Source organism: Wyeomyia smithii, chromosome 1, assembly GCF_029784165.1.
Source record: "Wyeomyia smithii strain HCP4-BCI-WySm-NY-G18 chromosome 1, ASM2978416v1, whole genome shotgun sequence".
Lineage (NCBI taxonomy): Eukaryota > Metazoa > Arthropoda > Insecta > Diptera > Culicidae > Wyeomyia > Wyeomyia smithii.
Genome location: NC_073694.1, coordinates 126,069,861 through 126,095,411, shown reverse-complemented (window position 1 = coordinate 126,095,411; position 25,551 = coordinate 126,069,861). Strand labels below are relative to the sequence as shown.

The window sequence follows — 25,551 nt, the reverse complement described above, 5'->3', positions numbered from 1 at the left end:
TGTCGTTGGCAGTTCCACTTGCACAGCTAATATATCCCGTCCGATGAATTCTGTAATTGGCGTAAAGTTGGTATTACTACTTACCAAAAGCGCTGCTCTTGGTGCAGGCGCAGAATCATCATAAAGGAGCTTACCCTTATTTGTTGAAAGTCCTAAGACTTTATTTTTGTTCACCCATGGCTCTTGGACAATAGCCACGTTGATGTTTTCTTTGGTGAACCTGCGACAAAGGATTCCGCTTGTCCCTTGTGCATGATGCAGGTTCACCTGGTTGAACTAAACGTCGCACAGGCAGCGTGAAATGCTAGTTCAGCTTCTACTTGTGAAAACCTGGGGGTAAACATTCCACGAAGATTGAATATGGCTTTACAAAACAAAAAACAGGCCACAAAATTTTGAAAATGAGTTTTGTAACGTGAAAAATCACTTTGCTAACAATATGTAGAGAAATAAAGCTAATTTGGATTGTTTTGTATATATATTTCAATAGTGTATTTATTTTTGTCGCCACTTTAAAAACACTAACTCACGCAAAAAATTTTCGGAATTACCGACAAAGAAATTTCTCCAGTCATTTCTCAGTCCCATTTTTAAAAAAAGTGTCTGCGGATCATAATGACGTAACATAACATCATACAACAATTAAAATCAGCGCGCAAATACGAAAAATTATCCAACACTGCAAGTGTATTTATTATTTTGTCCATGACTGTATATCTCTTGCTCTTTCTATAATTTAGACAAGCATTAACAAAGGCTTCACCAATTAAAAAACTAACAAACTGTGTTTTAATTCAGATCTTTTAAATTTTGCAAATGAAAATAGTAGCATGATGAGCACCCTAACTTGCTTGCTGATTTAAACATCGAAGACGTCTGAGTTTTTAAATGATCAGCAGTGCAAAACTATAATTGAATTTAATTCATTAAAGGTACACTATTCACAATTTCAAAAGTTTATTGTACTTACTTTACTTTACTTTACTTTACTTTACTTTGAGGGCGACAGACCGATTATCGATCCAGTGCCGAATCCAGAATACGTCGCCAAGTCCCTCGGTCTTGGGCTGCTATCCTCCAATCGCCCCTAACACCTATTTCGCGTGCATCCTCGTCGACAGCACACATCCAACGAGTGCGGGGTCTACCCCGAAGTCGACGACCTCTATCGGGATTCCTGCTAAATATAGCCTTCGCTTGACGCTCATCCGGCATTCTCGCTACATGCCCAGCCCACTAAAGCCTGCCGTGTTTTATCCGCTTGACTATATCCGCCGATTTGTATGCCTGGTACACTTCATGGTTCATGCGTCTGCGCCAAACACCATTTTCTAGTTTACCGCCAAGGATTGAAGGCAAAATCCTACGCTCAAAAACACCAAGAGCTCGCCGATCAGCCTCTTTCAGCGTCAATGGTTCATGGCCGTAGAGAGCCACCGGAAGAATCAGTGTTTTATAGAGTGCAAGTTTGGTACGGATTTGCAGACTGCGGGACTTTAGCTGGTTACGTAGTCCGTAAAAGGCCCTGTTTGCGGCTGCTATACGCCTCTTAATCTCACGGCTAACCTCGTTGTCACATGTCACTAATGTTCCCAGGTAAATAAATTCGTCGACTACTTCAAATGTTTCCCCATCTAGCACCACCGCAGCATCAACCTCCGACGGACTACCACGCACTCTGCCAGCCACCATGTATTTCGTTTTGGCAGCGTTTATGACAAGCCCTAATCTCGCAGCTTCCCTCCTGAGAGGTCCGAAGGCCTCTTCCACAGCTCTACGGTTGATACCAATGATGTCGATATCGTCCGCAAAACCGAGAAGCATGTGCGACTTCGTAATGATGGTGCCGCTTCTCTGCACACCAGCCCTCCGTATAGCACCTTCCAATGCGATGTTGAACAATAAGTTCGACAGCCCACCCTGCTTCAAACCATCTAACATCACGAACGAGTCCGATATCTATCCTGACGCTATCCTGACGCTTGATGTAGAACCTTCAAGGGTGGCACGTATCAGCCTAATCAGCTTTGTTGGGAAGTCATGTTCAATCATAATCTGCCATAACTCATTTCTCTTGACTGAATCGTACGCTGCCCTAAAGTCTATGAACAGATGGTGCGTCTGCAAATTGTATTCTAGAAATTTATCGAGGATTTGTCGCAAGGTAAACATTTGGTCCGTCGTGGAGCGTCCCCCTCGAAAACCGCATTGGTACTCGCCAACAAAGGTCTCCTGCAACGGCCTCAATCTGTGGAACAGGATGCGGGAGAGAATTTTGTACATGGTATTGAGAAGAGTTATGCCCCGGTAATTGCTACAGTCCAGGCAATGGCCTTTTTTGTAGATCGGGCATATGAGACCCTCCAACCAGTCCGAGGGCAATTCTTCATCAGACCACACTCTCAGCATGATCCGATGGATGGCACGATACAGCTGTTCGCTCCCGACTTTGAAGAGTTCGGCGGGAATGCCGTCCTTCCCGGCTGCCTTGCAGTTTCTCAGCTCTTTCACTGCTTTCTTCACCTCGTCTATGGATGGTGGCTCCACAGCTTGACCATCATTCTCAATAGCCATCCTGCTCCTTTTGACTCCACTGTTTCCCTCACCGTTCAACAGCACACTGAAGTGTTCCTTCCAACGCCTGGCCACCTCTGTTTTATCGGTTATCAGGTTCCCCTCCCTATCGTTGCACATGACAGGGGCTGACACGTTTCGATTCCTGATTCCGTTGACCTTCTTGTAGAAGCTCCTCGCATCGTGCCTGGAGAAGCAACCTTCCGCCTCCGCAAGAATACGCTCCCAATGCTGTCGTTTCTTCCGGCGATGGAGTCTCTTTTCAGCGGCTCTTGCATCACGATATCTACCCATGCTCTGACGAGTCACAGCCGTGGCCAACATGTGACCCCTGGCGCGGTTCTTCTCCTCCGTCACTCGCTGGCACTCAGCGTCAAACCACTCATTGGGCGCAGCTGCCGCAGTTGTACCCAACACTTGTGCCTCCACTGTTCATTCAGGTTCCCTTCAACTTTTCCTCAATCCGTTCATCAACCTTCTGCGAGTACTCTGCAGCCACTCCTTCAAGTGATAGCCGCTGGATGTTCAACTGCATCCTCCTCGTTGCCTTGGATTTCAGCACGTTGGACAGCCGGGCGCGGATTTTGGCTACTACGATATAGTGATCCGAGTCAACGTTCGGTCCTCTGAACGACCTCACATCTGTAACGTCTGAAAAGTGCCGTCCATCGATCAGAACGTGGTGCTACAGATAGCCATCCCCCTAACTGCAGCGAAATTAACAAGCCTCAGGCCATTGTCGTTCGTAGTAGAGTGGAAGCTTTCCCTACCAGTTACGGGGCGGAAGAAGTCTTCCTGCCCGACCTGTGCATTTGCATCTCCGATGACAATCTTTATATCGTGTCCTGGGCACTCATTGTATGTCTTTTCCAGGAGCTCATAGAACTCCTCCTTTTCGTCATCGGGTTTCTCGTTGGTCGGTGCGTTCACATTTATTAGGCTGTAGTTAAAGAATTTGCCCTTAATTCTCAACACGCATATACGGTCACTGATGGGCCTCCATCTAATGACACGCTTCATCTGTTTTCCAATTAGCACGAAACCGACTCCTCTTTCTGCTTTCACGCCGCCGCTATAGTAGATGTGGTACTTAAATAAAGTGTCCGCAATAGGATCTACTGCTCGGAATTCGCGTTCTCCCGATTTCGGCCACCGCACCTCTTGGATAGCTGCAACCTCCACATTCACTTTCCGCAGCTCTCTAGCCAGGATACTTGCGCGTGCCGGTTCGAGTAGAGTCCTTACATTCCAAGTACCGAGTTTCCAATAATCGTTGTCCTTTTCGTTCGCCTAGGTCTATGCCGATTATTCCGGCTGCGATACCTAGTCTCGCGACGGGGCTGCCGTCTTCGATATAGCTGGCGAGACACCGCATTTCATGATTCAGCCGCCCGCTCCGGATGAGACGCTGTTGTACGCCGACCCTAACATGGGGAAACATCCGCGTGCGTTCCCCCTTCCCAGTCAGCATACGACCAAAGTTTCCACCGGGGTTGGTTACCCGATCTCCGCTAAGGTTACTCGTATCCCGGTCGGCACCACGTGGAGGTTGGGATAGGAGTTGCTGGGCAGAGGTGAATGACCACAATAGGATCTCAAGTGACACGTGTCCAGCCATTCGCTAACCAAAAAAAAAAAAATAAAAAGTTTATTGTATAATGGTAAAAAACTAGCAATCAATCGGTGTGTGGCACTATGCAACCCACTGGGGCATGGTGAACACCCACTGGCTGTAATGAGCATCCTTATAAAACATACTTTGAAGGTGTATATAATTACAACAAATGTGTCAACGTTTGCTACGGGATGTCAAGGATGTTGCATCAAACCTTATAGTGGCCAATTTCACGTGAAGTGCCATTTTTGACCAATTCGGTCTTAAAGATTTTCTAATACATATATGTTCGCACCATCACTGTAAACAAACACTGACTTTGGGAACAGACAACCTGACAAGTCTACTGACATGAATTTCCTTTCATCGTTGTATAACTGTCAAACTATGGGTATTATTACCAGTAACAGTACCAGGGAGGTGGGAAGAACCAATCACGTGGTAGCATCTCTGCTTCCTTTCCACGTCGCATACGTCGGGTGATGAACGCGATGCCAATTGGCTGGCATTGCTAGCCAGTGACTGAATGCGTCAAAACCATTTCTTCTATGTTTTTGATGTCTGCGGTAGAGAAATAAGTCAATCGTATGGAAAATGTTTGTAGATATGTGACCTTGAAACTTTTCCGTTATTTTCACCTAGTAATAAGAAAATGGTAAGTATAACTATCATGTTGTACAAATTTTATATATATTTGCTATTCGTCGGTATATTAACTATTGAAATCGGTACAGTTGTTTGAGAACTATTAGCATATGGAAACTTCCATTTTGCCAACCAGAAACGTTACATGTTCATTTCAGTTTTCACAGAATGTAGCCCAGTATAGTGAAGAACGTAGTCCCACATCAAAACGTAACAATCAACACCGCATTCAGAGAAACCGATGATCTGAAGAAGGTAGTGACTCGGGCACTTGGGGACCTCAACGGCAAGTATCATTACGTCCTTTAACAGGACGGTGCACTGGTCCACACGCCGAATATAATCTAAGCGTGGTGTCGGGAGAATTTGACTTATTTTCTCGATAAGACTTTGTAGCTTTCCAGCTCCCCGGACTCTTATCTCCTGAACTTCTATGTATAGGCGTACATGCCGGTCAAGCAGGGCTAGCATAAATTGAGCGCTATAGACCAATTTAAAAAGCTTATTTTCATGGGCGCAACTAAGGAAAATTTCATTTGGGAGCTATTTTCCATACTTTTCATTTAAAAATAGGTTAAAAAGAGGTAAAATGCGCTTATTTAAAAACGTATAAAATAGTGTCGTAACAGTAAAAAAAAATTAGTTCAATCGGGATTGAATCTGCGAAGAGATGTATTGAATATCTTGACCACTGCGTCAACGCCAACCACTTTCAGCAACGCTAATCCGATATTGAGGATAGCTAGGTTGTAGAATTGATCCTGGGTGGGAAGCTACGTTTTCAATCTTGGTATTGCTGGGAAGCTTCTCTCCGCACTTACCAAGCCCACGGGAATCGTCACTAGTTTTTCTTGTATTGACCGAAATAAAACGAACTACGGTGTTTATGACTTACTACCTATTCCCGCAGTGAACAACAGTCATCAAATAAAAAAAACGCAAACCATTCGTCTCGCTCGCTGCTACTAAATTTCGGGAGATCAGTTTAGCTGATTTGGTCGAAAAAAAAAACAGATATATCATGCAAAGCGTCACTAGATTAACAAACTGCTCATATCAATAAACTTTGTTGCCGTATTGAAACCCTCGTGCGGTGTTAAAAATTAAACGAATATTAGTCAATCGTCACTTAATCTTCACGGTAGGAAAGGAAAACCCAATAATGGGTACTTTTTCAACCATTTCGACAAAAAGTGAGCAAACCCATTTAATGGGTAAACTCGATTTACCCATTAACAGGTATACCGATCAAACGTTTAAAACTGGGTACAATTTCACTCATTTTGAGAAATAAATTTTCTCAAGAAAATGGGTGAAATTTTACCCATATTTAAGTGAAACCTAAATCCACGCAAAAACGGAAATTTTGTGGTTATTACTCAAAAAAGTGAAAACAAGGGGAAGTGAAATCAGTTATTTTTAATGACTTGCAAATATATAAAAATGACTCTTATTTACGAATACAGGAGTATTTTATCTGCTATCAGCAACTGTCAGAATCGCAATTCTCTGCAAAAAAGGTATTGCAGCCAGATAGTGGTCATTCTAGACCTAATATAAGACACTCTCACATTGTAAAATTTAATACTTGATACTACATACTATTTACCTTGCAATTTCTCAAACGACGCAGCATCGAGTCTCTTTTTAAGTTCTTCCATGACAATCATTGACGAATAGTGAACAAAACTAAAAAGACACCTGAAGTATTTTTTCACCCATTAATGGGTAAAAAATGACCATTTTTTCTAAGATTATGTCTTCCTATTGCGTACAATTTTACCCATTTCACATTTTTAAATTTATTTTATTTTTTTTTGACAGCCTCATATGACAGTAAAAAATTATCCATTGATGGGGTTTCGACTCTTACCGTGTTTAGCTGCACAAAGCATGATCTGTACAGATCAGTGCGTCTTGAACTGTCCTACAGATCAGACGTGTTTTCGGTTGCTTGTGGACTGGTCTTTGACTGCCTATAGCTTCAAAGTTTGTGTTTTGTCAGTGTGTCTATTAAAGACTACCTGAAAGCTATTTCCCATCAGTCTTTCTCAAGACTACCTACTTTTGAATTTATTTGTTTAAACTTTTTTCGTATCACCTGAAATGGCAGGACGGAAAAAGAAACCTCGCATCGCTGCGGGGAGGAAAAGAGAGGCATCTCTTTCTGACTCTTCGAGTGTCTGTAGTGACAATCCTTTTGATATTTTGCCTGAGCAAGAAGCTGGCGAAATGGAAGTTATTAGTAATAAAACTATACAAAATGTAAATTTTTTAAAAAGGAGAAAGTTCCACCTATTGTGGTAACTATTTCTTCTGAATACAATATTTTCAAAAAGGAACTTTCAACGTTTGTTTCTGACGTTAAAGTTACATATCAAATTGGTCGTAGAGGCGAATGCCGCTTATTAGCCGACTCTATTAAGGGTCGTAATCGTCTTATTCAGTATTTGACTGAAAAGATGTATAAATTTTTTAGATATGACACTAAGAGCGCCAAGCCGTTCAAGGTCGTATTGAAAGGTCTCACCAACGATCAAACCGTTGATGAGATCAAACTTACTTTAACAGAATTACTTGGCATAGCCTCTACCCGAGTAATTCTAATGAAACAAAAATCACGAAGCGAAAGCAGTCAGCGAACTGGAATTTCCCTTGTTAATTATTTAATTCATTTTAACCGCAGTGAGGTTAAAAATTTGAAATTTTTTGACAAAGCACATGCTATTTATAATGTGCGAGTGAAATGGGAAATGTATCGAAAGTCTGGCGGAGGTGAAAAGCATATCACCCAATGCCGTACTTGCCAACGTTCAAAATTCTGCAACATGGACCAAAAATGTCTTATTTGTGGAGACTCTTCTCATAAAAAGGACACATGTCCTGTAAAAGAGAGTAAAAATTTTCGCTGTGCGAATTGTAACGGCAACCATATGTCAATTTTTTATCAATGCCCAGTCCGTTTAGCAATTGTTAAGGCAAGGCAAGGTAAACAAAATTCAATTTCCCAATCAAAACAAACTTCAAAACAAAATTCTCCAAGCGTACCAATAACGCCCACTTCTTCTACCCCTCTGCATACTCGTTTAACATATGCACAGGTTACAGGTAGTTCGAACATTCACCGCCAAATGTTGGAAGTTCGAAAATGACCGCTAATATGGGTAAGCAAAACACGCTAGAAAATAATTGTACACCTATTACCCCAGCTAATATTGCTACCGAAAATATTTTTTCTAATGTCAATGTTTACGGCAGGTAAACTTTCTTTAAACTTATTGAACGTACGTACGTTGCACGTTTTAGTGCTAAATACTGAAAAACATTATTTCATTTCATCTATTTGTTATCTGATAGTGTAAGGTGAAACCTTTTAAATTACTACCTCCGTTTTGTCAAAGTTTTATACATGTCAATGACTTAACTAATCTACTATTTTTACTTTACTTTAACATTAATTTACAATTATGTTTCTCCAGAGTTCCAAAATTCGAGGCAGCCCCTCTTGAAACTTGCTTCCGAAGTCGAGCGTTTAATTGTAGAAGGCATCATATTCCAATTTATCACACCTCTGACGAACATTGTGTTTGCGTAGCTTGTCGTACTGTTTCGTGGAATTATGTAGTTTTGCAAACGACGGCTTTGATTGCGTTTGGAAAGTTTCCATAAAAACACACAGGATCGGTATGCGTATAGGTTTTGTAGCGAGCATCCGATTAAATTGTGCTGGAGATGACTAACTCTCGCGTAGCGGTTTAGACCATACACGAAACGGACACAGAAATTGAGTGCAACTCGTAACCTGTTTATAGAGCTTGCGTTAGGGCTTATATGCAGAAGATCTCCGAACAAGAAGTGGGGTAGTACTAAAGCTTTGAACAATTTCAGACGAACGTTCGTAGGTGCCGAGGACGCTGTACTGTTGAGCGATCGTAGACAACTGTAGATTTTACCGCATTGTTGGTTGATTAATCCGTCCCACTCCAAATCAGATTGAAACACGTAGCCAAGGTTTACAGCTTTTTCAACCCATTCAATGGTTTGTCCTTTCATGACGATAGCAGGCAGCAAATTGGTAGAAGCCGTATTGCGCCGACAGCCTTTGACGAATATTGCCTTGCTTTTTGTTTGGTTTACGTGAAGCTCGTTACGGTCAGACCAATCAGCAACTCTTGTCAGATCTTCGTTCACCATTCGTACGAGTTCGCGAGCAGAGGGTCCAAAACGCCTAATGTATAGTTGCACATCATCGGCGTACATTTGAATCGAGCACCATCGTAGCACTGTTGGGAGATCGTTGATGTAGCAGCAAAACAACAAAGGACCAATCACTGAACCCTGTGGTACGCCAGAAGTTACATCTCCAATTTCAGAACAATGTTCACCACAAAAAACTGCTTGCGTCCTTCCATGAAGATACGATTCTACAAGATTCACTGCATTAGACGAAAAATTAAACTTAGTTTCAAGTTTTGAACATAGCTTGCGGTGCGATATCGTATCATCGTAGCCTTGGAAAAATCAAGAAGGAGTAGTATGGCGGTACCTTTTTTGTCAATTGCTATTGCTAAGTCGTCATAAACACGCAAGGTCGCTGTCTTGATGCTGTGGCCTTTACGAAAACCAGCTTGACAATCCGAGAGTAAACGATTCGCAGAAATGAAGGCTGTCATTTGCTTCTTCATTAGCTTTTCAAAAACTTTCGACATTGCGCACAAAATGCTAATCGGTCTCAAATTCGTTAGCGCGTGAACATGAGGTTTTTTACGGAGGGGAAGAATCTTCGCTTGCTTCCAAGCTACAGGAAAACTTGCAGATTCAATGATGGTATTGAAAATGTGGGTAAATTGTTGCAAGAGTAGAGGGAGAACGATTTTGATGGAGCTTATAGGCAATCCATCGAGACCTGTTGCATTTGACTTGATGTCCCATGGTCGAAACGAAAAACTGTGAGGCGAAGCGTTATACATACGTCGTGGTCTGATTTGAGGTGAACTGTTGTTTCCAATGCAAGGCATTCCGTTTTATCATCTGAATCAATGTCTAACACCGTACTGTAAACTTTGTTACAACGCAAATGTTCCTTGCAATAAAACACAATTCCACCCCCGCGCATGTACAGTCGGTCATTACGAATGATTTTATACCCAGGAATAGCTACGGCTCGATTATTAACTTTGGGTGACAACCACGATTCTGTGAAACAAGCAAGACTGACCTTAGAATCTTGTAGCAGATTTTTCACTTCGTCGAGTTTAGCTGATCTTCTTGCACAGATACTTTGGGCGTTTCCATGACATATATTTAGTTTTCCAGGAAGAAGCATTAGGGAAACTAATGCTATATTATCTGTTTCTTTTGAAACAAAACCCATCGAATTCCCCAGTCAACATTTTCATACGTATAATAATGTTTCGATTCCAATATCCGCAAAAAAACAGCATATGTGTACTATTTTGGAGGCGATATACGTACTGAGGAATAATGGTATGCAATTTATTGATACACGTATTTATATACGATAATTTCCGATTGAAAATGATCTGTTTCACACTCTAGTGCCCTAGTTAATTTCTAGACGGGTTTCGGTAAAATTACTATGAACCATTATAAACACTTTTAAGTATTTATCGAGGCTTTTCAAAACTTCGACTGAAGCCCGCCAAATGGCGGCATTGGGCACTAGAGGGTTAATTTCTGCGCATGATAATACACTTGGTTTACGATTTCGACTTCGTTGAGATTTATTTGCGATAATTTTCACACATTAATATACGATTTGTGGTTGACTGGGTCGTCGCCATACAGTGTACGCGGCGATTCCTATGACGAATACGGCGCGGTTTGTTAAAAAATCTGATATTTTAAGGAAATTCAGGAAATTTTATTATGAAAACATTTTGAATAAAAGGGAAGGTACAAGCATCAACATTCGATTTTAGAAATTCAACCGACACATTGAATGAACGTTTAAAAAAAATCGTCAAAAAACAACTCGCGTAAAACCAAACTTTTCTTGGCAATCCGCATAAATTTCAAAATCCGTGTAAAAACCGCGAAAAATTTTAAAACCTGCACATAAGACGCGTAAAAAACGACTTTAGTGTGTTGTGTTTTCTAATTGATGTTATTATTTCATTTTTATTTTTTTGTTTTTTTACCGAATGACTCCGTTCCGGTCCGGTCCTAAAAAAACTGACTCTGAAGGTTCGGATCCGATCGATCTTCGGATCGAATTTCACACCTGTCTTTCTGGACCCTACACGCTCCGATATCGAACACCATTCTGTGACAATAATTTTACTGCATTTTAGAAATCTCAACCTCATTGAACCGATCAGCATCAAATTTTGAAAAAGCTAATTAGCTACCTTCATAAATTACGTAACGCAAAAACCCATTTTTGGGATAACTCCCCTATTGGAACGAAACGTAACGTCAACACCTACCCCCTAAAAAAAATACGTAACGCACGCAATAGAAGAATTCGGTTAATAATAATGCTCGTTTTTGGAAAGTCTCTTCGAAAATTTTTTGTTACGTAACGCTGATCTACCTCCCCCCTCCCCTGTTTAACCAATCGTAACGCTCAAGGACACTCCCCTTCCCGCTGTGAGCGTTACGTTATGTATGTATGCCTTACAGGTAAGGGAGCATACATAAATGACGAGCTTTTTTTTTGGTTTTTGTTGACCCCCTCCTCCCCCATCGTAGCATTTCGTCACAAAGTCGGACCCCCCCCTAAGGTTAATTACGTAGCTTTATTTTGGCTCTCTAATTTTCCTGTGATCTGCTCAAATTTTTGCAACTGCTGCAACTATTTTGTTTTTTGAATCCGCACACTAGCACACTCGCAAGCAAACTGAACATTTGAAGAAACTTAGTGAAAGATATTCAGTTTTGTTTATTGATGTTACTTATTTTTTGATGTTGGAGATGTTTACAAGTAATAATGGAAATGCGTCGTATCTGTGGACGAGTAAATTATTATATACTTTTCAATTTGATAGTAAAATTCAATGCAAAATAGAATGATAAACTGTTATAGCTTGAGCTTGAGCTTGATTGATCACCACCGGTTGCCACTTCGTTACTGATCAGGATCGATTGGAGTTGTAAATCGAATTTAGTGATTCCTGCTTGGGATTTAGCTTTTCGATGTGCATCTCCAATAACCCCTGCATGCTGATCAGTACCGACGCCTGCCGGTCCAGAACTTAGATCAAAGGAAGGAAGGAAAGGGGTGTTAGTTCGATACTTGTTGTTACTAGAGGCCGGATATACTCCTGCACACTCCACAAGCACCACGGGTATAGGAATTTTGTGTTAGTTGTTTGTCGCGTTTCTTCTCTACATACGATAAAACTCTTGGCGGTATTTATGGGCCCTCGTCCACTAAGATATTCTTCGCGAACCTATCTTCTATGTATCTAAGACGTTTTGTTTCATTGATTTTAGTAGTACGACGGGAATAACGAGCTTTGTACTGATAGAGGAACTGACCGACCCTTCCAATTTTGAACCCGACGTGCACGCACTTTCCCGGGGTTAGTGGTGCGATCTTCGATATATGAACTCACGAAAGCGCGCCAGGTGCCAACATGTTTGAAACCTCATCATATTTGCAGTGCCGGGATACAAGCGAATCGTGGAGGTTAAGTAATTTCGGTTACCTTACGTATCGTACGACTCTAACGCGTTTCTGCTCATGAACACCTTAATTTACGCATTCACGAATCAATAAGTAGCTTTATTTCGTAAGACGTTAAACTTTATTCGGAAACTGTAAGCCGACCGCAATTGTGGAGGATATAAGATCTACAAGGCGTTTTTCTCTTGTAATATAATTTGGAATGAGCTAAGTATCCTAATGAATTCAAAAACTGGCAAATTTACATGCATCCAAAGCCCTTAAAATTCAAAAACAAAAAATTGCATCCAACAAGATTTAAACATTATTGAATTAAAAAAAACAATTCAAGTGTATCAACATTTGTCCAAAAGCTAGGAAAATCATAAAAATACTAGGGTTAAATATGGTTAAATGACCGTAACCGATCAGAACTCTTCATGACAGACGAAGCACTTAGATATTTGTCGCGTGTGAATGATAGATGATCAAACTCTATTGTAAAACTATCAATTCGATCTTGTGAAAGTTAGCGTGTTCAAAGATTTATAGTAGCATATGAATATAGTAAAACCTACGACACGCTGAACCACATCCGAGCCAATCTCCGCTTTTCAACCACATCAAGAAGTTCAATTTCTACCCCATGAAAACCAAAAAAATCTGTATTATTTCCAGAAAATCTGCAATCTGCATGCAGCCATCTGTATGAAAAATACGCAAGAAATCTGTATAAAAGCAGACAAATCTATATATGTGGCATCACTGGTCACAACTGAAATGATCTGCTATAATTTAGAACCAAACTGCATCCCCCGAAGGCAAACAAAGTCACCAATAGCTGTCAAACGCAAGTGCGCGACGTCACCGTGCGATGGTCTATTTGCTGAACACACATTCTCATGTCAGCCTACTGCAACTTGCAAGTTGATGCAACGTAAAAAAAATCATGAACACATGAACGCGCTACCCAACACACACAGCAAGTGATCGAGAGAGAAAGAATCAGAAAATCGGCATCTTCGAAGGTGCCTCTGCGGTCGTAAGCAGCACAAAAGGCAGAAAAAAAAAACAAATTCTCTCTCGCTCACATGCCGTTCAAATCGAATGGAAGAAAAGCTGTGTGCGTTAACATAGGTAGTCACAATTTCACTCTGATCCCGTTTCAAACACGACGTGAAATATCACCAAAACCAATACTTAGCTTCTGCTTCCTGTCTCTCCAGTTGCATTTTGCGAGCCAGCAGCAGGAACCACAAATGCAAGAAAGCTTTGCACTTCGCTGCGCGCAAAGCTCAGCGGAAGATAAAAAAAAACACACACAAACCCAATCGATGTCAGTGGAGAGGACGTGTTGAACCTCATTCCTTCTTTACGGTTTCCACTCTCTTTTCACTAACACTACCGTTCACTTGGTAAAAATCAAAACGTACACGAATGGCGAACTATATCTTCTGTGCCAATTTACACTGCATAATCACTTCCATTTTTGATCTTCTAATTTTCACTCCACTCTAACTAATTTGTATCTTACACACGCGACACCCGATATACTTGAAAATTCACAACCTTTCATGACCTCTAGTGCGAAAATACACGTGAATTTTATTAGAAATTTACGGACCGATTCAATGTACGTTTGTTTTATTGGCCATGTTCATTTACCAGTATACACAAAAAAACGAACACAAAAACCAAAAGTCACTGTAGCCGTTGCTGGAAAAAGTGAACTAGGAACTGAACACTTTGCTGAGCATATTAATCTTGCGTTTTTGAGAGTGAAATCATGACAACGGGAATCGAGTCAGGCTATCGGGGTTTTTATCGGCCCCGTGGGCACTAATCTGCCTGTTTCGCCCCCAGTAACAAACAGCGGATTGTCTCGATCGATTGCCATGCAGGTTATCAGAATGATAAACTGTTATATGAAACAAAAGTAAATACAAACAAAAACATCGTTGTAATTTGTCAATCAATTGCATCTATGTAAAACATGTTTTCGCCGCTAGCGGAAAAGGTCACACTAAAAAATTTTCTAAAGGATCAAGATATTTTTATTAGTCTGATAAGCAGTAGTGGGCACCGCTAATCGAAAATTTAGCGACGCTAATCGCTAAGTCGCTAACCGGAAAATTTAGCTCGATAATCGCTAAACGCTAAACCCACATTAGCGGAACTTTCGCTAATCGCTAATCGCTAACTTTTTAATATGTAAATAGTCATATCGCTATATTTATTGCTCGTGTTTTGTAAGATTTGGACCACTTTGATCTGTTTTGGTTAAATAAACGAAAGCAATTACTTTTTAAAGCTATTTACAGTAAGAGGTTCACGAAACGGTATTCATATTTGATTTTGTAAAAACAAGAATAACAAAAATTATTTAGCTTGCATTGAGAAAAACATTCTTAGGAATCCACTTATGTTCGAGCGTCTTGATAGAAAAATTTTCACTACACTTTTCACTTTTTATTCACTTTCACTATTTAATTCTATCACTTTTCACTTTTCACTTGCAAATACGTATTTCGGCACTGACATAGTGCCTTCGTCAGTGCTTATTTGGACTGTATACAGTGCCGAAATACGTATTTGCAAGTGAAAAGTGATAGAATTAAATAGTGAAAGTGAATAAAAAGTGAAAAGTGTAGTGATTCTTAGGAATGTTTTCATGAAAATTCAATTATTATCTGAATCGAAAAAGTAGAACCAAAGTTGTCATAATTTCAAGCGCATTGCAATTTACCGAAGTTCTTGGTGTGCCAAAAATTCAATCTACACCTTGTGCTCGTTCTTCAAAATGCTCCTGTGGCTTGTACGATAACTGAAACTCCATTCTAGGGTAAAAAAAAACGACAAAAGTAACTTTCGCAGTAAAATATGTTCATCTTTCGTAGCAATTTACGTACGCCATCAGCAACTCACAGTTTTTCTAATTATTTCTATTGTCGCTTCTCCACAAAATTTAGCGAATTAGCGATTAGCGTTTTGAAGGCCAAAATTTTAGCGACGCTAACAGTTTCGCTAACCAGCTCAAAAATTAGCGAAATCGCTAAATCGCTAACTGAATTTCAGCGTCGCTAATTAGCGAATTAGCGGAATGGTGCCCACCACTGCTGATAAGTAATATTAGGTAAATCACATAAGTTCTATTTGTCATAAAGAAAGAAGCGGGCAATATCTCTTAAAACCACAACCAAATTATTTTCTGGTATTATATTAATTTATCTCAATTTTTGCTATACAGGTTCGGATGCCCGAATTAAAGCTGTTAAGCCCGTCGTCGAAATGGATGGAGATGAGATGACAAGAATCATCTGGCAGTTTATAAAAGAAAAGCTAATATTTCCATATGTTAAGGTGGAGTGTTTGTACTATGATCTTGGGCTTCCGTATAGAGATCAAACTAATGATCAGGTAACAATCGATGCAGCAAACGCAATATTGAAGCATAACGTAGGCATCAAATGCGCAACAATCACCCCAGACGAACAACGAGTGGAAGAGTTCAAACTCAAAAAAATGTGGCTAAGTCCAAACGGAACTATTCGTAACATTCTCGGAGGAACAGTGTTCCGGGAGCCAATACTCTGTAGCAACATTCCACGGCTTGTACCTGGATGGACCAGACCAATTGTTATCGGTCGCCATGCCCATGGTGACCAATACAAAGCTATTGATTTTGTAGTATCTAAACCAGGTACAGTAAAACTAGTTTACACAGCTGATGATGGAACAACTGAAGAGCACACGCTGTTTAAATACAAAAGCGGTGGAGTTGCTATGGGCATGTATAACACCGACGACTCTATCAAATCCTTTGCCCACTCATCATTCCAAATTGCTTTGGGGAAAAAATGGCCACTTTATTTGTCCACAAAAAATACAATTCTCAAGCGTTATGACGGTCGCTTTAAAGATATTTTCCAGGAAATTTATGAGAAGTATATGGTTTCTATACTCAAACCGTTAGAAAATATTAAGATGGATATATTTTAGGGACTACAAAAAACAATTTGAGGAAGCTAAAATCTGGTACGAGCATCGATTGATCGATGACATGGTTGCCCAAGCTATAAAATCTGATGGTGGATTCGTGTGGTCTTGCAAAAATTACGACGGGGATGTTCAATCTGATGTCGTGGCTCAGGGTTATGGATCACTTGGATTGATGACTTCCGTTCTGATATGCCCGGATGGTAAAACTATTGAAGCTGAGGCTGCTCACGGTACAGTAACGCGTCATTATAGGTTAGTATGAGAAAACTGTGTAAAGAATAACCTATATAGCCTGTATAAATTTATATATAATAGGGAACATCAGAAGGGAAGACCAACTTCCACCAATCCAATCGCCTCAATCTTTGCATGGACTCGTGGACTGGAACATCGTGCTAAGTTGGATAACACCCCTGAACTCGGTCGCTTTGCTACTGCCCTTGAACGCGCTTGTGTTGATACGGTAGAATCTGGAAAAATGACAAAAGATTTAGCCATATGCATTCATGGAATGAAAAACACTAAAGAAGGAATGTACCTTAATACCCAAGACTTTTTAGAAGCGATCGCTGATAACCTGGAACGTTCGTGGAAAAACTAAAATCACAGACTACCAACTAGTTAGAAAGTTCAATAAGGAATATTTTTATTAGGACTACAATTTTTTATGCAATGGTTGCGATGTTTTATGTAAATCATTGCTAAGAACATGGATGCTATTTTTCGCGACATTCAAATTACCGTTTATTTGTGTGATTATATTCGGTTGTATTTAGTGTAGGGCCACGAGAATATTAATCTTCCCAAATTAATAAACTACAACTTTCATGGCCATATAACTGCCCATCCATGTATGTATATATGTTCTGTTGGAATATACTATGATTTGGAATAATAAATAATAAAAATGAATATAAAAACCCCCGATCCAATAAAGCTGATCGTACACCTATGTCCTAATATGATTATATTTTGGAGTTTTAGGTAGGTTTTATATATATCATAAGATATTGTTGTTATTAGATATGATATCCAGTTACGTCCAAATACTGCACTACGCTAGGTGATATATTTGAAACACGACACGACGTATACTCAGAGATGCCAGACTTTTTTTGGCAAGTCTGTATAATCCATAAAAATGTCTGTATAAGTCTGTATACCGCTGCGAAAAAAAGTTACCGATACATTGATACCTAATTATTTGTCGACCTGTCAGATTGTTTTGTTTTATTGCTTGTTTTGATTGTTCTTTTTCGAGTCTATCATAGTTGGTCGATTAATCGATAACTAATTTATCTTTTAAATTTAAGTAACACATAGAAGTAAGAGTCTTTCCCGTGATAAAAATCGTCGTTCGTCGTAATGTAGCTAAACTAATACATGATGGCAGAAGTCTCGCGGTTATAAAAATAGTACCTTCAAGGTTTGGGACATTTTAAGCAATTCTTTAACGTTGGATATTGCTCCGAATAGAACAAACGGTCTTTTCACCAATATAACCTGCATGGCAATCGATCGAGACAATCAGCTGTTTGTTACTGGGGGCGAAACAGGCAGATTAGTGCCCACGGGGCCGATAAAAACCCCGATAGCCTGACTCGATTCCCGTTGTCATGATTTCACTCTCAAAAACGCAAGATTAATATGTTCAGCAAAGTGTTCAGTTCCTAGTTCACTTTTTCCAGCAACGGCTACAGTGACTTTTGGTTTTTGTGTTCGTTTTTTTGTGTATACTGGTAAAACCATTATGTAGAATATCAGATATCTGTGTAATATCTGTATTATACTAAATGTCTGTATAAAATCTGTATCACCTCTCGCGTGTCTGTATCGCAACACAGAAAGTCTGTATAATACAGATTTGTCTGTATATCTGGCATCTCTGCGTATACTGCAACTATCACTCAGTGTTATAGTGTTTTTTTTTTCAGGTATGACGTTTATGGCTCAAGAGTCAAATCTTATATCCGCCATCTGCTCGTAGTGTAACGATGTGCCGTTACTATTGTTACAATTCTAATCTTGCCATTCTGACAAATTTTAGTATTTGTTTCAGTTTTTCTTCTTGTAAGTCGCCAACAATTTCTTGTATACTTTCAAATTGTTCCCAATCAAAGTAAATTCTTATGTGACTGTATTTTATACATTTTAATAAGGCATGTTCTGTTGTGTCTCTAACTTCACAAAGATCACAGTTTTCGGTGTTTTGGATTTGCATTTTTGCAAGCCAGAAATTAGAATAATCGTGTCCCGCTAAAATCCGATTAAGTACCCTTAGGGATCATTCAAATAATACATAACGCGCTCAGGGGTGGGGGGGTATTCAGCGAAGCGTTACATTGCGTGTGGCAAACATGTAAAATTGCGTTAGGCGGGGGTGGGTGGGTATTGAAAATTGTCAAATTCCGCGTTATGTAATATTTGAATGGTTCCTTACTTCAATACTGTTTAATGTTGTTTTCCAGAACCACGGTCTTTCTGGAAAATTCTCCGCAATCTTGAAAAATTTATTTCCTTTGTTTTGCTCTAAAGCTAGTGTACGGTACCAGTTATCCGTCGTACTTTTCAGATGTTTGTCGAACATATTTATGAGATCACATTGCAGTAATTTATTCTGTAAGATTGCTGGTGATTCTGTTCCTCCTTTTACTAATAGGTCCGCTTTTTCATTACCAGGCAATCCAACGTGTGCTGGGATCCATTGGACTACCGTTTCAGTATCAGTAAATATCTTTCCTATTTCTGCCGTTAGCTGGTCAATGTCTTCGAGGTTGTTAAAGTTTTCGAGATGCCAGCAGGCTGCTTGTGAGTCCGTTAGAATAACGGTTTTGTGTGGTTCCATACCTTTTATTTCTTTTACAGCCATCCAAATGGCCAGTAGTTCCGCTGTCATGATGCTGCATTGTTCCGCTAGTCTTAGGCTGATTTCCAGTGATGTACTTTCTTCGTAAACTCCTATACCACAAGCATCCTGTGTTTTGGAAGCATCTGTGTAAACGTGCCTCCATCCATTATACTCGGTGTGCAGTAGCTCTGCTCCGATACGATACATGGTTGTTTTATCCATTTTTGTTTTGTTTATGGTTATTCCTTGTATTGTAGGGTTTATTTCTATCTTGTGTTTTTTTAAGTCGTTTGTAATATTTACATATACTCTCGAAATTTCTTCCGAATTTTCCAAAAATGTTTTCTCTATGAAGGTATACATTCTGTCTGGTGGTGAATTTGCTGGTTCTAGTTTGAGTAATTGTTTACTGACTGCATCTCTTTTAATCAGATGTTTCATTATTCTTTTTTTCGCTTTATAAATTCTTTTGTAACAGAGTGGTGGTTCGTTGCTCAATGCTGCTAATGTATTAATCGGTGTTGTTTTTGAACAGCCTGTGGCTATCCGTTGGCATTGTCTGTTGGATATTTCAAGTTGCTTATTATACGATTTTGATATGTTTCCATACGCTGTTGATCCATATGCTAGGAAGTTCCCGTATAGCGCTTTGTGAAACAGTACCATAACTTTCGGTGTTGCACCTTTTTTTATACTGCTAACGATCTTAAGCATTTTCTGTCGTTCTCCGACTTTTTGTTTCATTGTTCTGACTTGTGAACCGAAACTCAAGGTCTTGTCCACTATAATGCCTAGATATTTATAGCTCCTTACAGTTTCAATGGTCTGATTTCCAATTTTAAGATTTAAGTCTGTGTCCTTGGTATTAAAAATCATGGCCTTGGTTTTCGCTTCGTTTAATTGTAGTTCTAATGTTCTTGCCTTATCTGCAAATTTATTTATTTCCCCATGGGCCTTCTCTATAGCTTCTTCTTCGGTTTTCCCAGTGACAATTTTAAAAAAAATCGTCTGCAAATTGAAGTGTTATTGTGTCCTCTTTTTCTACTGTATCATGAAGTTCGGTAGTATATATATTAAAAAGTGTTGGTGACAATATGTCACCTTGAGGTAGTCCTTTCGATGTCAGCATATTAACCGTTCCACGTTCAGTTTGAATAATTATTTTTCTGTTGGTCAAAAAGTTTTGGACCCACTTTTAGCCGTCGCGAACCGATCATGCTTAAGCGAGTAGTTTAAGCGCCACTCCTTACGGAGACTACCGCCAAGATAAATGTTGCCCGGATGAGACTGCTTTTCTATGCAAGTCCAAGTTGAATCCCTTCGGAGAAAGAATTCAGATCGGTTCAGCTCGCTAGCTAGTTTCCGCCAAAACCGGTGCACAACTCGGAAAGAAACTTAACGAACCCAAAGCTCACCGTACATAATTCTCGATATAGAAATCCTTTAAGCTTTTTTCATCACGGGAAACTTACAAAACCCGCCACCAGACAGCGCCAACTCGAGAGGAACCGAACATATGCATGCCTGAGACTTTCGCATGCTGCGAACTAAACGGAGCGAACGAACTAAGGTGACTAGGGAAACATTTCATTATCTAAAAGTCCTGCATTACTCGAAAAGCGGGTTTATTCACGACGTAACATAATTGGGTTAATTTTCAATTCAGCTTATTTTATATGTACATGGGTTTTACTTCTAACTTTCTACTCTGTTTCGGGTGCGAATTCTCCTCCAAGCTTATCTCTTTTTCTCTCGTACTCTCACGGTACGTGCGGCCATAACGACTCTACTTAATCATTCATAAACTATTCCCGAGAGCCAAGGATAGATCGACTTGGTCTCCCAGAAGCGATCGCAATTTACGTTACGGCGCGTCCGTAACTTCAGTTACATGTGACGAATCGTGTCACTTGAGCTCAAATTTTTCTATTAATTTTTCTTCGGCCCGACTAAAGCGGGGACTTCAAAATGGCCGACTCGCGGCTTCACATACGCCGCATGGCGTCTTCTTTCGGCGGTACTTTGTAAGATAAGTGGAACGGACTCACCGAATCTCTCTCTGGGGATCAGTTGTTGCTGCTGCTGGTGGAATCTGGCTGTAGTTCTATCGATGCATGTGGTTCTGGTTTCTCTCTCTCGCCGCCTGTGGCGGCTGGCGGGGATTTCTAATTATCAGCCGATGACAAATGGGATGCGGCATTTGCCGCCAACGTAACTGCAGGTGCCGGCCGGAATGGGTTGATCCGGGCCAACAGAAGTGTTTTCTGGACGAGTCCGGCGAATCTGTCGATGTTGACTCAACGTGGTAGCGGGCAACGGGTGGCGCGCAAGCGGTGCGGCAAGCGTATGGAAAACGTGCTCTCTCGTGGAATCTCCGATTCCTAGGATAGAAATTGCCTGATGGCATACACAAAAAGGGGTCGTTAGCCTCTCGCACGGGTCGCTAGCCTCTGCGCACATGGTTACCTTCTTTTTTTCTATCCTGCACACGAATCGGGTTAACACTTGAACTATTTCGCACGTTCTATTCTACCTCCTGAGAAATACAAAAACTTGAGCTCATGAACTACTTCCCTAGCACTCTCTGCTTTTACCTTGAAGCAGTGACCTAACGCGAAACTATTCACTTCCACTATGTTTGGCGGTTTGGAACGAAGTGATCGTACAGTTTTAGCCCTCAGATAAACTAGGAGACCTGACTACTTGCCGGAAGTACGTCAGTACATAATCGAAAATCCTTCGGGATCACTCGGAATTCGCTAAATAATTCTTTCGGTTCGTTTTGACCTACGCACGTAGTTTTGCCTTCTCTTTCCTTCAACTTTCCTAGAAAGGTTCGTTTTGAACCTGCATGTGAAGTAATCTCACTCGGGTTTCCTTATATAATTTATTTCGGCTATCTAAGGGATCGACGCATGGACGTGCGACGCGTGGCCTACATTTTGGCGATCTTACCTTAGACACAACCCAACTGAGCACTAATCAAGGTGAATATTTACAGAACTTAAGTGTTATATTCTAAATTTTATAGTAAGAATATTTTATCGCTTCCAACTCAACCGTACTGCATTGTGCTGTGACCGGCAACGGTTACATGCCAAAATGTAGCCGTCGCGAACCGATCATGCTTAAGCGAGTAGTTTAAGCGCCACTCCTTACGGAGACTACCGCCAAGATAAATGTTGCCCGGATGAGACTGCTTTTCTATGCAAGTCCAAGTTGAATCCCTTCGGAGAAAGAATTCAGATCGGTTCAGCTCGCTAGCTAGTTTCCGCCAAAACCGGTGCACAACTCGGAAAGAAACTTAACGAACCCAAAGCTCACCGTACATAATTCTCGATATAGAAATCACTTAAGCTTTTATCATCACGGGAAACTTACAAAACCCGCCACCAGACAGCGCCAACTCGAGAGGAACCGAACATATGCATGCCTGAGACTTTCGCATGCTGCGAACTAAACGGAGCGAACGAACTAAGGTGACTAGGGAAACATTTCATTATCTAAAAGTCCTGCATTACTCGAAAAGCGGGTTTATTCACGACGTAACATAATTTGGTTAATTTTCGATTCAGCTTATTTTATATGTACATGGGTTTTACTTCTAACTTTCTACTCTGTTTCGGGTGCGAATTCTCCTCCAAGCTTATCTCTTTTTCTCTCGTACTCTCACGGTACGTGCGGGCATAACGACTCTACTTAATCATTCATAAACTATTCCCGAGAGCCAAGGATAGATCGACTTGGTCTCCCAGAAGCGATCGCAATTTACGTTACGGCGCGTCCGTAACTTCAGTTACATGTGACGAATCGTGTCACTTGAGCTCAAATTTTTCTATTAATTTTTCTTCGGCCCGACTAAAGCGGGGACTTCAAAATGGCCGACTCGCGGCTTCACATACGCCGCATGGCGTCTTCTTTCGGCGGTACTTTGTAAGATAAGTGGAACGGACTCACCGAATCTCTCTCTGGGGATCAGTTGTTGCTGCTGCTGGTGGAATCTGGCTGTAGTTCTATCGATGCATGTGGTTCTGGTTTCTCTCTCTCGCCGCCTGTGGCGGCTGGCGGGGATTTCTAATTATCCGCCGATGACAAATGGGATGCGGCATTTGCCGCCAACGTAACTGCAGGTGCCGGCCGAAATGGGTTGATCCGGGCCAACAGAAGTGTTTTCTGGACGAGTCCGGCGAATCTGTCGATGTTGACTAAACGTGGTAGCGGGCAACGGGTGGCGCGCAAGCGGTGCGGCAAGCGTATGGAAAACGTGCTCTCTCGTGGAATCTCCGATTCCTAGGATAGAAATTGCCTTCTTTTTTTTCTATCCTGCACACGAATCGGGTTAACACTTGAACTATTTCGCACGTTCTATTCTACCTCCTTGAAGCAGTGACCTAACGCGAAACTATTCACTTCCACTATGTTTGGCGGTTTGGAACGAAGTCATCAAATTCTTGCTCAATAGTGTACATTGAAACATACTCTTGGTTTTCTTGCACATCCCGTTTAAACAGTCTCCTCAGTAATCTCCGTTTTGTATCTAAGTCATTCCCCACCTCTTCATCATGGTGTCGCAATTTAAGTTCGTAATCAATTTCGTCATTAAGTAAATGATCAGCATATGGATATTTCCCACCCATGTTTATATTTTTCGTGGATAACACTCAGTAACCCAAAAAAAAAAATGTACAATAAATGTAAGTTTCCGATTAGCACTAAATTTCTAGTTTCCGTTCAATATAAATGTATGTTATAGTTATGAATATATTTTACTAAATGTTATCAATAATATGAAGAAAAAAAAAATTAATTATGTTTAATAAAAAAAAAGTATTTTCAGTCACCGTTTAATTATTACTCCAGATTCCGAAAAAAAACCGTAGATAAGTTAAGATTAGTTCTCCGAAAATATAAGTTTTCCTCTGGAAGATCCCCAAACTTCAATTACTGAATTTAAATTCTGCACATAATGTACTTCAACATAACTCAATATAATCCTCAATATTCGTTCAATCAGTATTCAACCAACGTTGGTCTATGCATAAAATTATCTCTTCAAACATTCCAAAACTATCAGCGAGTTTTTAATGAACCGAAATATTTTCTTTAAACTGTAATAATCGTGAATGAATTAAACTTCATTCTGAAATGCCTTTATCCACCAAAGATTAATTCGTACTTTTACGTTGGGCGCCAAAATGTAGCCGTCGCGAACCGATCATGCTTAAGCGAGTAGTTTAAGCGCCACTCCTTACGGAGACTACCGCCAAGATAAATGTTGCCCGGATGAGACTGCTTTTCTATGCAAGTCCAAGTTGAATCCCTTCGGAGAAAGAATTCAGATCGGTTCAGCTCGCTAGCTAGTTTCCGCCAAAACCGGTGCACAACTCGGAAAGAAACTTAACGAACCCAAAGCTCACCGTACATAATTCTCGATATAGAAATCCTTTAAGCTTTTTTCATCACGGGAAACTTACAAAACCCGCCACCAGACAGCGCCAACTCGAGAGGAACCGAACATATGCATGCCTGAGACTTTCGCATGCTGCGAACTAAACGGAGCGAACGAACTAAGGTGACTAGGGAAACATTTCATTATCTAAAAGTCCTGCATTACTCGAAAAGCGGGTTTATTCACGACGTAACATAATTGGGTTAATTTTCGATTCAGCTTATTTTATATGTACATGGGTTTTACTTTTAACTTTCTACTCTGTTTCGGGTGCGAATTCTCCTCCAAGCTTATCTCTTTTTCTCTCGTACTCTCACGGTACGTGCGGGCATAACGACTCTACTTAATCATTCATAAACTATTCCCGAGAGCCAAGGATAGATCGACTTGGTCTCCCAGAAGCGATCGCAATTTACGTTACGGCGCGTCCGTAACTTCAGTTACATGTGACGAATCGTGTCACTTGAGCTCAAATTTTTCTATTAATTTTTCTTCGGCCCGACTAAAGCGGGGACTTCAAAATGGCCGACTCGCGGCTTCACATACGCCGCATGGCGTCTTCTTTCGGCGGTACTTTGTAAGATAAGTGGAACGGACTCACCGAATCTCTCTCTGGGGATCAGTTGTTGCTGCTGCTGGTGGAATCTGGCTGTAGTTCTATCGATGCATGTGGTTCTGGTTTCTCTCTCTCGCCGCCTGTGGCGGCTGGCGGGGATTTCTAATTATCCGCCGATGACAAATGGGATGCGGCATTTGCCGCCAACGTAACTACAGGTGCCGGCCGGAATGGG

General features: G+C 40.7%; 2 protein-coding genes across 4 annotated transcripts in view; one reads left to right on the top strand and one right to left on the bottom strand.

Moving 5' to 3' along the window:
• Window positions 1-17,399, top strand: part of LOC129722889 (isocitrate dehydrogenase [NADP], mitochondrial-like) — a 104,870-nt gene extending 87,471 nt beyond the window's left edge. For both annotated transcript variants that reach the window (XM_055676837.1, XM_055676755.1), the window contains exons 2-4: window positions 15,712-16,408; window positions 16,464-16,715; window positions 16,779-17,399. In XM_055676837.1, coding sequence (XP_055532812.1) covers window positions 15,753-16,408; window positions 16,464-16,715; window positions 16,779-17,064 — 1,194 coding nt within the window. In that variant the 5' untranslated portion in view covers window positions 15,712-15,752 and the 3' untranslated portion in view covers window positions 17,065-17,399. The remainder of the gene's footprint in view (window positions 1-15,711; window positions 16,409-16,463; window positions 16,716-16,778) is intronic.
• LOC129723146 (uncharacterized) overlaps window positions 838-25,551 on the bottom strand; it is a 425,361-nt gene continuing 400,647 nt past the window's right edge. Inside the window, exons 2-3 of one of the 2 annotated variants that reach the window (XM_055677278.1) lie at window positions 971-2,869; window positions 838-906 (exon numbers count right to left, since the gene is read on the bottom strand). In XM_055677278.1, coding sequence (XP_055533253.1) covers window positions 1,960-2,868 — 909 coding nt within the window. In that variant the 5' untranslated portion in view covers window position 2,869 and the 3' untranslated portion in view covers window positions 838-906; window positions 971-1,959. Of the gene's footprint in view, window positions 907-970; window positions 4,175-25,551 lie in introns of those variants that run through there. The other variant, XM_055677199.1, reaches the window with a different exon arrangement.